The 12,041-nt window shown below is 38.3% G+C and overlaps 1 protein-coding gene across 4 annotated transcripts in view; it reads right to left on the bottom strand.

Annotated features, from left to right (window-relative positions):
• The window catches only part of MASTL (microtubule associated serine/threonine kinase like), a 31,414-nt gene that overhangs the window by 8,690 nt on the left and 10,683 nt on the right, over positions 1-12,041 (bottom strand). For 3 of the 4 annotated variants that reach the window (XM_021715787.1, XM_008064540.2, XM_008064541.2), the window contains exons 5-9: positions 9,466-9,572; positions 8,827-8,977; positions 5,089-5,261; positions 2,270-3,397; positions 1,706-1,844 (exon numbers count right to left, since the gene is read on the bottom strand). In XM_021715787.1, coding sequence (XP_021571462.1) covers positions 1,706-1,844; positions 2,270-3,397; positions 5,089-5,261; positions 8,827-8,977; positions 9,466-9,572 — 1,698 coding nt within the window. The remainder of the gene's footprint in view (positions 1-1,705; positions 1,845-2,269; positions 3,398-5,088; positions 5,262-8,826; positions 8,978-9,465; positions 9,573-12,041) is intronic. The other variant, XR_002482342.1, reaches the window with a different exon arrangement.

Raw genomic sequence — 12,041 nt, 5'->3', positions numbered from 1 at the left:
AAATAAAAGAGATAACCTTTGAGAAGTTAGGCAATGAAAAGACAAGGGTGAATATTTATTTTTAGGCTGAGGATAAAAGCCAGCAAAGAAATAAAAATGAAAGAAGGGATGTGAGAAGTCAGATGGGGAGGATGAAAAAAAAATGATCAGGAAAGCAGCTCAAAGAAAAGGGAAGGAAGTCATATCAAGATGGAGAAGGAAGTTCATGTTGTAGGTTGAATTGTGTTCCTCTCAAAAAGGTATGCTGAAGTCCTAATCCCAGTACCTCAGAATATGAGCATATGTGGACATGGGTTGTTGTAAATGTAATTAGGTTAAGATAAGGTCACATGAAGTAGGAGAGCTCCTAATGACCGGTGTCCTTCTGAGAAGTCAGCCATGTGGTGACAGAGACACAGGGAGGACAACACCATATAAAGAGGGAGAACTGGAATGATGCATCTGCAAGTCTGTAACACCAAAGATTACTAGCAAACCACCAGAATCTAGGAAAAAGCAAAGAAGGATTCCCTTCCAGGGTGCATGGCCCTGTTGACACCTTGATTTTGAACTTCTAGCTTACAGAACTGTGAGACAATAAATTTTTGTTTGAGTCACCCAGTTTGTGGTACCTTGTTACTGCATCCCTAGGAAATGAATACAATTCATTTCTGAATGTAAGAGAGGAAAATTTTTCAGAGAGAAAGGGAAGGAAAGAAAGGAGAAAACATCATCTTTTGATTCTTACATTCCATTATGTTTTTTATTTTTTATTTTTTTTGAGTTGGAGTCTCACTCTGTCACCCAGGCTACAGTGCAGTGGCATACTCATGGTCACTGCAGCCTTGACCTGCTGGGCTCAGGTGATCCTTCTGCTTCAGACTTCCAAGTAGTTGGAACTACAGGTGTGCGCTACCACGTCTGGCTTATTTTTTGTATTTTAGAGACGAGGTCTCACCAAATTGCCTAGGCTTATCTTGAACCTCTGAGCTCAGGCAATCTTCTCGCCTCTACCTCCCCAAGTGCTAGGATTACAGGCTTGAGCCACCATGCCAGGCCTTATGTTCCATTTTAAAGGATGGTTCATTTCTGGCTTGACCCTTCTGGTGAGAATATAAGTGAGAGTAAGCTCTAAATAGGAATAGGCTTCTGCAGATTGAACACAAGTTTAGGTCCACTGTTGTAGTCCTGAGTCCAAACTAGAACAGACTTGAGGAAATACTTAGGACAAAGGTAATAATACAGTGTGTGTAGGTGGGGCTTCTCTGGATCATTGAGATTGAACCAGAAGGGAAAGGGCAAATAGCCGCATGTCCTTCAGTGTTTGGTCTTTTACATTTAGAGGATGAGACAGCCATGGCCACTTCTATTTTCTTTTCCTACAATAAATGTCGGGTGTGGTGGCTCATGCCTATAAGCCCAGCACTTTGGGAGGTAGAGACGAGAGGGTTGCCTGAGTTCAGGGGTTTGAGGTCAGCCTGGGCAACTCGGTGAGACCTCATCTCTACAATAAATAAGTTAGTCAGGTGTGGTGGTGCACATCTGTATTCCCAGCTGCTTGGAAGGCTGAGGTGGAGGGATCGCCTGAGCCAAGCAGGGAGAGGCTGAGGTAGTTGTGGGCATGCCACTGCACTACAGTGTGACTGACAGAGTGAGACTTCAACTCAAGAAAAAAAAATTGAAGTAGTAGATAACACTTCAAAAACTCAAGACGTGCATGTCTTACCATGGGGCCTTCCTAGTAACAGCTCAGGTGCGAGGTAGTCTGGGGTTCCTAGGATTCGCCCATCATCAACTGGAGCTGCCCCTCTTCTCACACTCTTTGGAGTTCGGTATGGGGTTCCTGACTTGATCTGATTTGGGGTCTGTTGATTCAAAAAAGAGTTTAAGAGACAGCAAACAACGCAATTCCTTTTACAGTGAGTATAAATGCTGAAACATAAAGAAAAGAGATTATCCAAATATGTCCTTGGAAGGCAGTGAGGTAGAATGGACTTTAATTTTCTATCTCATAGTATCGCTGGGATCAAGTGAAAGTAGGTTACTATATTTTCTTAGAAAAATATATAGAGCTACATAAATGGAAAGATATATTATGGTTAAAAGTAGTAAACATTATTACTAGCAGCTTTACTACCCTGCATTAAAACTTCAACAACCCATAGATTCTCAACAAGGAGAATAAAACTATATGATTAATACCATATAGTCTAGCTAGGAGGCAAATGTCTGCCTTAATAGTTTACTTTAGAAAAATCCAAAGAACAAAGTGTTGAAGGTAATCATATACCTGATATGGCACACAGGATCTTCCTTTTTGAGTGGGAGTTACAGCCATGGGATATGAACCACTATGAACGCACGAAACCTCCATTGCATCTAAAGAAGTAATGTTCATTTTGGAAGGTTCTGAGTTACTGGATGCATTGATATGACTATTAAAACTTCGAAAAGCTACAGCATTTCTTTTAGAAGTTAATGTTTTCAACACTTCCAAAGAAGGAGCTAACATTTTTTGGTTATTGTCTTGGACAGCAGTGTTCTCGTCACTTTTTGGCAAGGTATTTTCTTGGCAGCTTGGTGATACAATAAGTAGATCTTCAATACTTGACTCTTCAAAAGAGGATTCTTTGATGCTTTTATCTGGATCTAAGGACTGCATTTCTAATGGACTTTCCATTATAGAAATTCCAGGGAAAGATGAATCAGAGTTCATACAAACACTTTTAGGAGCATCTTCAGAACATAGAAAACTAGAACTTAAGTAGTCCTTCTTATTGCTCTTTTCACAATCTTCATCCAGTTCACACATAAGATTTTTTGCTATCATAGGTAATCTTTCTGGAGTTTGTTTACCACTAAAGGAATTGACAATGTTCTCCTTATTAGCACAGTCATTTTCTTGACATCTGTATACTGATAGTTTAAGGTCTTGAACTTCACGTGTTAAGCCTGTACTTTGATTTGTACAGCAACCTATCATTTCATTACTATGTTTACACTCTACACAATTTTTTTTATTCTGTATAATTTCCTGACAAGGACTGGAGTCAACCAACTCAAAATTTCTTTTTAAACTTCTTTTCTCAAGGTGTTCTTCAGATGTATTATCAGAAACCACAGCCCACTGATTTGACTGATAGAAACCAGACTGTTTTGTGACCATAGCCATACTTATATTATTTAAATCCAGTTCTCTTGCTTCCCAAGAAACTTCTCCAGAGGAGCATTTTTTACCAAGGTTTATATAAGAGCTTCCAGGGGCAGGAATGGCACTGCTGCTATGAATGGGAGAAACAGCTAACTCAAGATCCTTTTTATTGAAGCTTTTGGTCTCAATGGTATTTGTAGATTTTGCACATAACTTTTCAACTGTATTCCAACTCATCATTGTAGAGCCCAATGCCTCATCACTTTCCTAAGAGAAGAAAAAACACTTTTTTTAGTTATATAAAGCTGACATTCTTTGACCTTTTAACCATTATCCACTAAGGTAGGATAAATTATCTCATAAAGTACTATGCTGCCTATTCCCACTTTCAAATGGAACAAATAAACAGTGATAACAGGGAATTAAAAAGTAATATAAACAATTAAACTATAACCTTATACACACTATTTCAAATAAAACACTGGTCTAAATTTTAAATAAATTATTCTACAATACTTATTTTGATGGTGTATTACATGTTACCTAAACAGGACAAATTAACAGGCAACATATCCAGGCAAATTTGGGGGTAAAGCTATATTATGTACATATCTGCTTTGCAATAGGGGTATGGATGATTGTTTTGATTTATGAAATGCAGAGTTGGAAGTCTAGTCAATGAAAACTTACAGACCAAAAAATATTGTTAATGTATGAACATGTACCACTTCATACAAGTATAACGAAACAAAGCTGATAGGGATGAAATTAAACTAATGATAATTTATAATTACAAATAAAAATAGCAGAAATTAAAATCTATTTTCAGCAAGATGAACTGATGATACATTAATGACAAATTTTTTTTTGAAAACTGACTTCCAACTATCTGTGAGTACTCACATGCACTCAGAACTTTGTACATAATATTGCAAAATAGTGCATGGTGAGCAGGATTTTTACAAGATTACTCAATTAGAGTGAGTCTTCAGTAAACTCTAAAAGATTGAGAGACCTTGCCTCAACTAAAAGTTAATCTGACCTTGCTCATAAAATATAAATATACAACATTGAAGAAGAAAACCCTATTATTGAGAAAGAGGAGAAAATATAATCCAAATTATTTTCTTAAATGAATACTTTATTTATTTATTTATTTGCTTAGAGATGGGGTCTTGCTATGTTGCCCAGGCTAGATTAAACTCCTGGGGTCAAATGACCCTTCTGCTTCTAAGCTTTTCATATAGCTTAGACTATAGGCACACCATGCCCAGCTAAAAGATTTATTTTTCATGTATTCTAACCTAATATTACTTTATCAGCATTTCTATGAAGGAGACCTTAATCTAATTTTAAGTTTTATTTCCTATAATCCTTAATACTATTAGCCTTAGTAACTTTTTTAAAAAGCAAAAAACCAGAATGTATAAGTTAAATGGAATAACTTGAATTAAATCCATTCATTTGGCAAGTAAGCCCTCGAAATACTTTTAAGGGCATACTCACATTACCTTTGTGAACTAAAACTTATTTCTGATCCAGAAGAGTTACCATTCCATTAAAAAAGAAACTGGCAGAAAACAGTATAGGAGGTAAAATGATATAGGTTCAAAGCAAAACAAAACAAAATCAACAAGCTAATGTCTCTATCATGGTAGAAAATTTTAAAAAAGAGTCAAGTCTGCCTAGATGCCCAGAAGTTAAACATTTACTATCAATTTACCTCAAGAATCTTATTATATATCAAGCAAGAACAGTTTCATAACTGAATGAGAAATTACCTATTTCAAAAGACTTTAACAGAATATACAGGAAAATGAAGAATTTTTGATAATACCATGACTGTCATGCACGTAACAATTTCATTTACTAATGGGATTTATATGAAAAGATATAGGATTTCTATCATTCATTTGGCATACATAACTGGTTTTGGTTAAGATATATTTCCCTCTAACCTGGCAATCCTTTTCCCATTTGGGACTGCTTTGGCATTCTGATTCTACACTGGATATGAAGGTGTGGGACTGACTACTGGCACTGGATGTAGCCAGCCTTTTCCTAGACTGGATTAGATTAGAAGTCAGACACTTCACAGGCATTCCTGGGTTGGTGGCAAGTGTTTCAAGACCTGGTGGGAAGAAAAAATATTAAAGCTTATATTACAGCTTTCTTAGTTTCTTACTGAACCTGAATCTTTTCAGAGAATTAGGCAAAGCATTAAGGATTGCATAACAGAACTATTTCTTTGTAAGCACTATCTTGTCCATAAGGATAGCTGCAGGAGTTCTGCCCTTATGTTTAGATACATTAATAGTTACAAATCCAAGTACTGGTATGAAAGTTAGAACCAAGCAAAATCCTATTATAATTTGTACAGTAAAAAGGAGAACTAGGGAATTGATTATTAGGAGGAAATAAATTTTAACTATCTATGATCCAATCTGAAACTGTTCTTGATAAAGAAGTATTATTGATGTACTACATATCAAGATGCTATAAGGTTAGAATGTATCTAACTCTATTCAACTTGTATTTAATTAAAACTATAACTTCATTATAATGTTGAGGTTTAAGTGCTTACAAGTGTGAATTACACACTTCAATAAGGGGTTTTCTTAATACTAGTGAATAAAGCAAATGAGTAACAGTAGATTGGCTAGCAAGAGCTAGTGCAATAAAGCCGCACCATCTACATGATACTGCTCTTTTATCATAAATAAATAATGGTGCTAAAAATAGTTGTTCCTCAGTTTACCACTAGACACAATAAGATAATTATGCTTTAACTAAAGAACATAATATGTGATATAAAGATTTTACACATATATAAAAAGATATGTATATCTTGTTTTCTTTCCCCTAAAAGGGTGAACATGACTTCATATTCTTAATCGTATAGCTTTTTGATCTAAAAAGTCTTAGAACTTTAAAACTGGAAGACTATTACAGTCCATCTAACCCAACTTTATTTTTGATACACAAATCCTCTCCATGGATTTCCTGAAACTCACTGGATTGACCTCGATTCCTGACTGCTCTGTTTCCTTCCCCCCAGTAATATGGGAGCTTGTGTCTAATGTAATGCCATGTGCATACTATATATTGTCTAATGAGCTATTTCTGGATCACTGGATCTGATAGGAGCATTCCCTACTCTGTAACTTTTGATAGCTCCCTGTTGTCTACAGCTTAAATATTAGGATCCCTGTGATGACACTTGATCATTCCTCATCTACCTGCCACGCTTCCTTTCCTATTGCACATGTTTTCCATTCCCACGTACCATATTTAGACCCCACTGTCTGAAGGTAGAAAATACTCCTCTATGTTTATGTCTTTGCACATGCCAGTGCCTCTACCTGAAATGCCCTTTTTCGCTGTTCTTGCAGCTATGAAGTTCCTGCTTCTCTTTCTGGGTCCAGCTTGGCTGTCACTATATTTTTGTTTAGAATTATTCCAGGTTCTTTCCATTATAATGTTGCTTGCTATGTTGCATCATTGCACCCCTTTTCTGGCATTTAAAAAAAAATCAGAGTCTCACTCTTGCCCAGGCTGGAGTGTAGTGCACATCATGGCTCACTGTAGCCTGAACCTCCTAGGCTTAGGTGATCCTCCTGCTTAGGTGATAGTCCCAAGTAGCTGGGACTATAGGTCATGCCACCACACCCAGCTAATTTTTAAAAAAATTAAAAAAAAAAAAATTAATTAAAAAAAAAAAATTTTTTTAGAGATGAGGTCTCACTATGCTGACTAGGCTGGTTTCGAATTCTTGAGCTCAAGCAATCCTTCTGCCTCAGCCTCCCAAAGTGCTGGGCTTACAGGTGTGAGCCACTGCCCCTGGCGGTGACATTTATTTTATAGGGTTGTTATTGTTATCCCTTTACACCTGTCCTCACCACAAAATTAAAAGTTCTTCTGAGGTCAGGACCTTTCTTATTCATTTTCATTTTCACTCAAATAACCTGCATAGTCCCTTGCACCTACCTAGTTCTAACAAGATTAAAGAGTGACTAAGATGCAATTGTTTTTCCTGAAGAATAATAAGGTTACAAATGATATCTGCAGATTTCTTTCTCTTTCTCCCTCTCCCTCCCTCCCTCTATTCCTCCCTTCCTCTCTTTCTCTTTTTGTTTTTTTTTTAGTTGGAGTCTCACTCTTGTCACCCAGGCTGGAGTGCAGTGGTATGCTCACAGGTACTGCAGCCTCAACCTGCTGGGCTTAGGCAATCCTTCTGCCTTAGCCTTCCAAGTAGTTTCTCGTTCTTTCTGAAACAGGGTCTCCCTTTGTCATTCAGGCTGGAGTGCAGTGGTGTGATCACTAATTTTTAAAAGTTTTTGAAAAAACAGAATCTCTCTCTGTTGGCCAGGCTGGTCTTAAACTCCAGGCCTCAAGCAATCATCATAACTCAACTTCTCAAAGCACTGGAAACATTTCATATTTTAATAGTATTCTATTTATCAAAGGTAAAACTTTTTCAGTCATGTAATTTTGGCAGAAGAAATATGACTCACTAAATTGGAGGGAAGGGTCAGTGGACAGAGAAGTATATTTGCAATCGGGTCTTAGCTTATCCACTTACTAGTGTGTAACTAAATATTTTCAAATTTAGTTTGCTCATTGAGAGACAATACTATATATAAAACAAATCTCCTAGATATGTATAGGTTTGTTGAGGATCAAAATCAAAATGAGTTAAGTAACATCTGTGAAAACAACCTACTACCATGAAAGCTTTTGGAAAAAAGTTTATAAAGACATGCAATCCTGCAGGGTACTACATCTTCTCCCTATGATATAAAATTTTTGCATGTTTTGGATTTTGGAATATTTACAGTATACCAGTTGAACATTCCAAATCTGAAATTCAAAATGCTCCAATGAGCATTTTCTTTTTCTTTGTTTTTTGAGTTAGAGCCTCACTCTATCACCCAGACTGGAGTGCAGTGGCACATTCCCAGCCACCGCAGGCTCGACCTGCTGAACTCCGGCGATCCTTCCACCTCAGCCTTCCAAGTAGCTGGAACTACAGGTGCGCGCTACCACGCCCGGCTAATTTTTTTGATTTATTGTAGAGATGAGGGCTTGCCAAGTTGCCCAGGCGGGTCTCGAACCCGCAGGCTCAGGCGGGATTACAGGTTGAGCCATCGAGCCCGGCCTAGCATTTTCTTTGAGTGTCATGCAGTAGCTCAAAAAATTTAGAATTTATGGAGTATTTGGATTTGAGAATTCATGGAGTATCTGGATTGAGCTCAAGCTCAATTTGCATTTTTAAATTATTACATTAATATAAGAAATTTAAAACTTTGAAATTATTAAGCCAGGCGCGGAAACTCATGCCTGTAATACCAGCACTTTGGGAGGTGGAGGTGAGAGGGTTGCCTGAGTCCAGGGGTTCAAAACCAGTCTGGGCAACTTGGCGAGACCTTGTCTCTACAATAAACCAAAAAATTAACCGGGCATGGTTATGTGTGCCTGTAATTCCAGCTACTTGGAAGACTGAAGCAGAAGGATCACCTGAGCCCACCAGGTCAAGGCTGCACTGGCCGTGAGCTTGCCACTGCAGTCCAGCCTGGGTGACAGAGTGAGACTCCAACTCAAAAAAAAAAAAAAAAAAAAGAAATTAAGGACACACTTACCAGAATAAACTAAAAGGACACACTTAATGGAATAAACTACTTTTTCTTTATACTCACATGATTGTAGTAGTTTGCTAGCATAAGGAGTAGTGTCCTTTCGATCTACAGACATAGGACAACTGAGTCCTTGGGAAAGCTGTGATGTTTCAGACAGATGGGTTGAAAGGATGTCTGCAGAGTCTTGGTTTTTTTCTGCAACTGGTGTGTGCTATTAAAAAGAGAAAAATAAAAACAAATGCTAAGTTTACCTTCATGAAAATACCATCCAAGTAGTCAAACTGTTAAAGTAAATTCTCATGCCAGATATTTAAATGTCTTGATCTTTTTTTTTTTGAGTTGGGGTCTCACTCTGTCGCCCAGACTGGAGTGCAGTGGCCGCTCCCGGCCACCGCAGCCTCGACCTGCTGAGCTCCGGAGATCCTTCCGCCTCAGCCTTCCAAGTAGCCAGAATTATAGGCGCACGCTACCACGCCCAGCTAATTTTTTTCATTTATTGTAGAGATGAGGTCTCGCCTGCCCAGGCAGGTCTTGAACCTGCGGGCTCAGGCAATCCACTCACCTCAGCCTCCCAAAGGCGCGGGATTACAGCCTGAGCCACTGAGCCCGGCTCTTTTTTTTTTTTTTTAAAGATTTTAAATTGTAAATGGTAATCATGAAAGGGTATGTTATCTGAGCTTTTTCTTCTCAAGTACTTACAAATCCCAATGAGCTGATAAGAGATAACACTTGTCCTGGGGTTCTTGAATAATCTTGTCTAGGTTTTGCCATTGATGGTGTTGTAAGGATATCCATCATATTAATATCTATTCGTGCAAAGAAAAGCATATACATTTCTTTAAAACCTTCAACTGACATTCACTAAAAATGAATGTTATTTAACCGACAACAAAATAATTTTTGATAAATCCAATATTAGCCAAAAAGGTGAGAAGGAATTAATGTAAATTCTGGGCCTCTCATGTTAACTAATATGTTTAAACCTAGGTCAAGATAGCTACTGACCCAAATTATTAGCATACCTCAGTGCATAACATTTTAAAATAATCCAGTACTATTTTACTTAGACATGAAAAATGGCAAGAGAAGTCTAATGTTCTTATATGATATAGGACTTTAAAAAGCATACTGAAGCCGGGCTCGGTGGCTCAGCCTGTAATCCCACGCTTTGGGAAGCTGAGGTGAGTGGACTTCCTGAGCCCGCGGGTTCGAGACCCACCTGGGCAACTTGGCGAGACCTCATCTCCGTCATAAATCAAAAAATCAGCCGGGAGTGGTACCGCATGCCCGTAATTCCAGCTACTCGGAAGGCTGAGACGGAAGGATCACCGGAGCCCAGCAGGTGGAGGCTGCACTGGCCGGGAACGGCCGCTGCACTGGCCTGGAACGGCCACTGCACTCCAGTCTGGGCGACAGAGTGAGACTCCAACTCAAAAAAAAAGCATACTGAAAGGTTGGACTCAACAAATTTCATCTATGCCTCACATTGAGGAAGCAATAAAAACTAATAGGTAAAAGGATATTTAACAAATAAAACTTTCAAAAATTAGACTCATGATAAAAATGATTTAAATTCATCAATAAGATTATCCAACATTTTACTCATTTGTGATATTTTCTAGTTACTTATTTAAAATCCTTGGAGTCATATTTGCTTCACAATTTAAAAACGTTCAGATTTTAGAAAGCTAACATGGTGAATATACTGTATATTATGGGTCATCCCTAGTGGCATATCATATAGCATTTGTAATCAAATATTTTTGCAGCTAAATGTATGAATAATCACATGAGGTAGGATCGATAAAGACTATAAGTAGCCTCATATCAGATAATATTTTACCAAACTTAGAAAATCTTTTTTAGCTATCTACAACTGTTTGAATTTTGTACTTCTAACTAAAGAATTACAGATCTGCATATATTTTCAATAATTATAATTCCAGAGTATATAATGCATAAGTCCAATTTTATGTTACTTTCATTTATTTGAAAAATGGCTTGCCATTCATTTACTCTTTTTTATTTTTATATTTTGCATCAGGGTCTCACTCTGTCACCTTGACAGGAATGCAGTGGCATGATCATTGCTTACTCCAGACTCGACCTACTGGGTTCAGGGGATCCTCCCACCTCAGTCTTCCCTATAGGCATGCGTCACCACCGTTGGCAATCTACCCTTTTTGTTTTTTTGAGTCGGAGCCTCATTTTGTTGCCCAGGCTGGTGTACAGTGGCACACTGCTCACAGCCACCACAGTCTCAACCTGCTGGGCTCATGCAATACTTCCACCTCAGCCTTCCAAGTGGCTGGAACTACATGCATGCACCACCACACCCATCTAATATTTTGATTTACTGTAGAAACAAGGTCTCACCATGTTGCCCAGGTTGTATTCGAACCCACAGGCTCAGACATTCCTCTTGCCTCCACCTCCCAAAGTGCTGGGATTACAGACTGCCATCTCACCTGGCCAAATCTACCCTTTTTAATAGGAAATACAATATGCTTCCCAGTCAATAATCTATCATTTATTCATATTGCTATGATAAACTTAAGTAATTTCTAGTTTCTCCCTATTAGAAACAATGATGCTACAAATAATTTTACTTATATATATTTTGCTCTTTTGAATAATTTCCTTAGGATAAATTCCAAAACATAAGTCACTAGATAAAAGAGAATTAAAACTTTCTGGGTTTTTTTTTTTTTTGAGTTGGAGTCTCACTCTGTCACTCTGGCCGCTCCCAACCCCTGCAGCCTCGACCTGCTGGGCTCCGGCGATCCTTCCGCCTCAGCCTTCCAAGTAGCTGGAATCACAGGCGCACGCTACCACGCACGGCTAATTTTTGATTTATTGTAGAGATGAGGTCTCACCAAGTTTCCCAGGTAGGCCTCGAACCCATGGGTTCAGGCGATCCACTCACCTCGGCCTCCCAAAGTGCTGGGATTACAGGCTGAGCCACCAAGTCCGGCTGAAACTTTCTGTTTTTAAAAACATAGTGGCAGATTTCCTACAGAAAGCACTATGTTAATTTACAGTGCTCCTAGGAAAAATTAGTGTACTTTTTGTTTGTAGTATCATTAACTGAATCATTAGTATTCTTTTTTTATACCTATTTGTGTAAAGTGGTTCGCTTATTTTATTTTTTTTTCTTTTTTTGAGTTGGAGTCTCATTCTGTCGCCCAGACTGGAGTGCAGTAGCTGCTCCCGGCCACCACAGCCTCGATCTGCTGGGCTCTGGCGATCCTTCCGCCTCAGCCTTCCAAGTAGCT

Source organism: Carlito syrichta, unplaced genomic scaffold, assembly GCF_000164805.1.
Source record: "Carlito syrichta isolate Samal-C Ts95f unplaced genomic scaffold, Tarsius_syrichta-2.0.1 Scaffold307674, whole genome shotgun sequence".
NCBI classification, from domain to species: Eukaryota; Metazoa; Chordata; class Mammalia; order Primates; family Tarsiidae; genus Carlito; species Carlito syrichta.
Note: the sequence above shows the minus strand (reverse complement) of the source record. Positions and strands in the feature narration are given on the sequence as shown.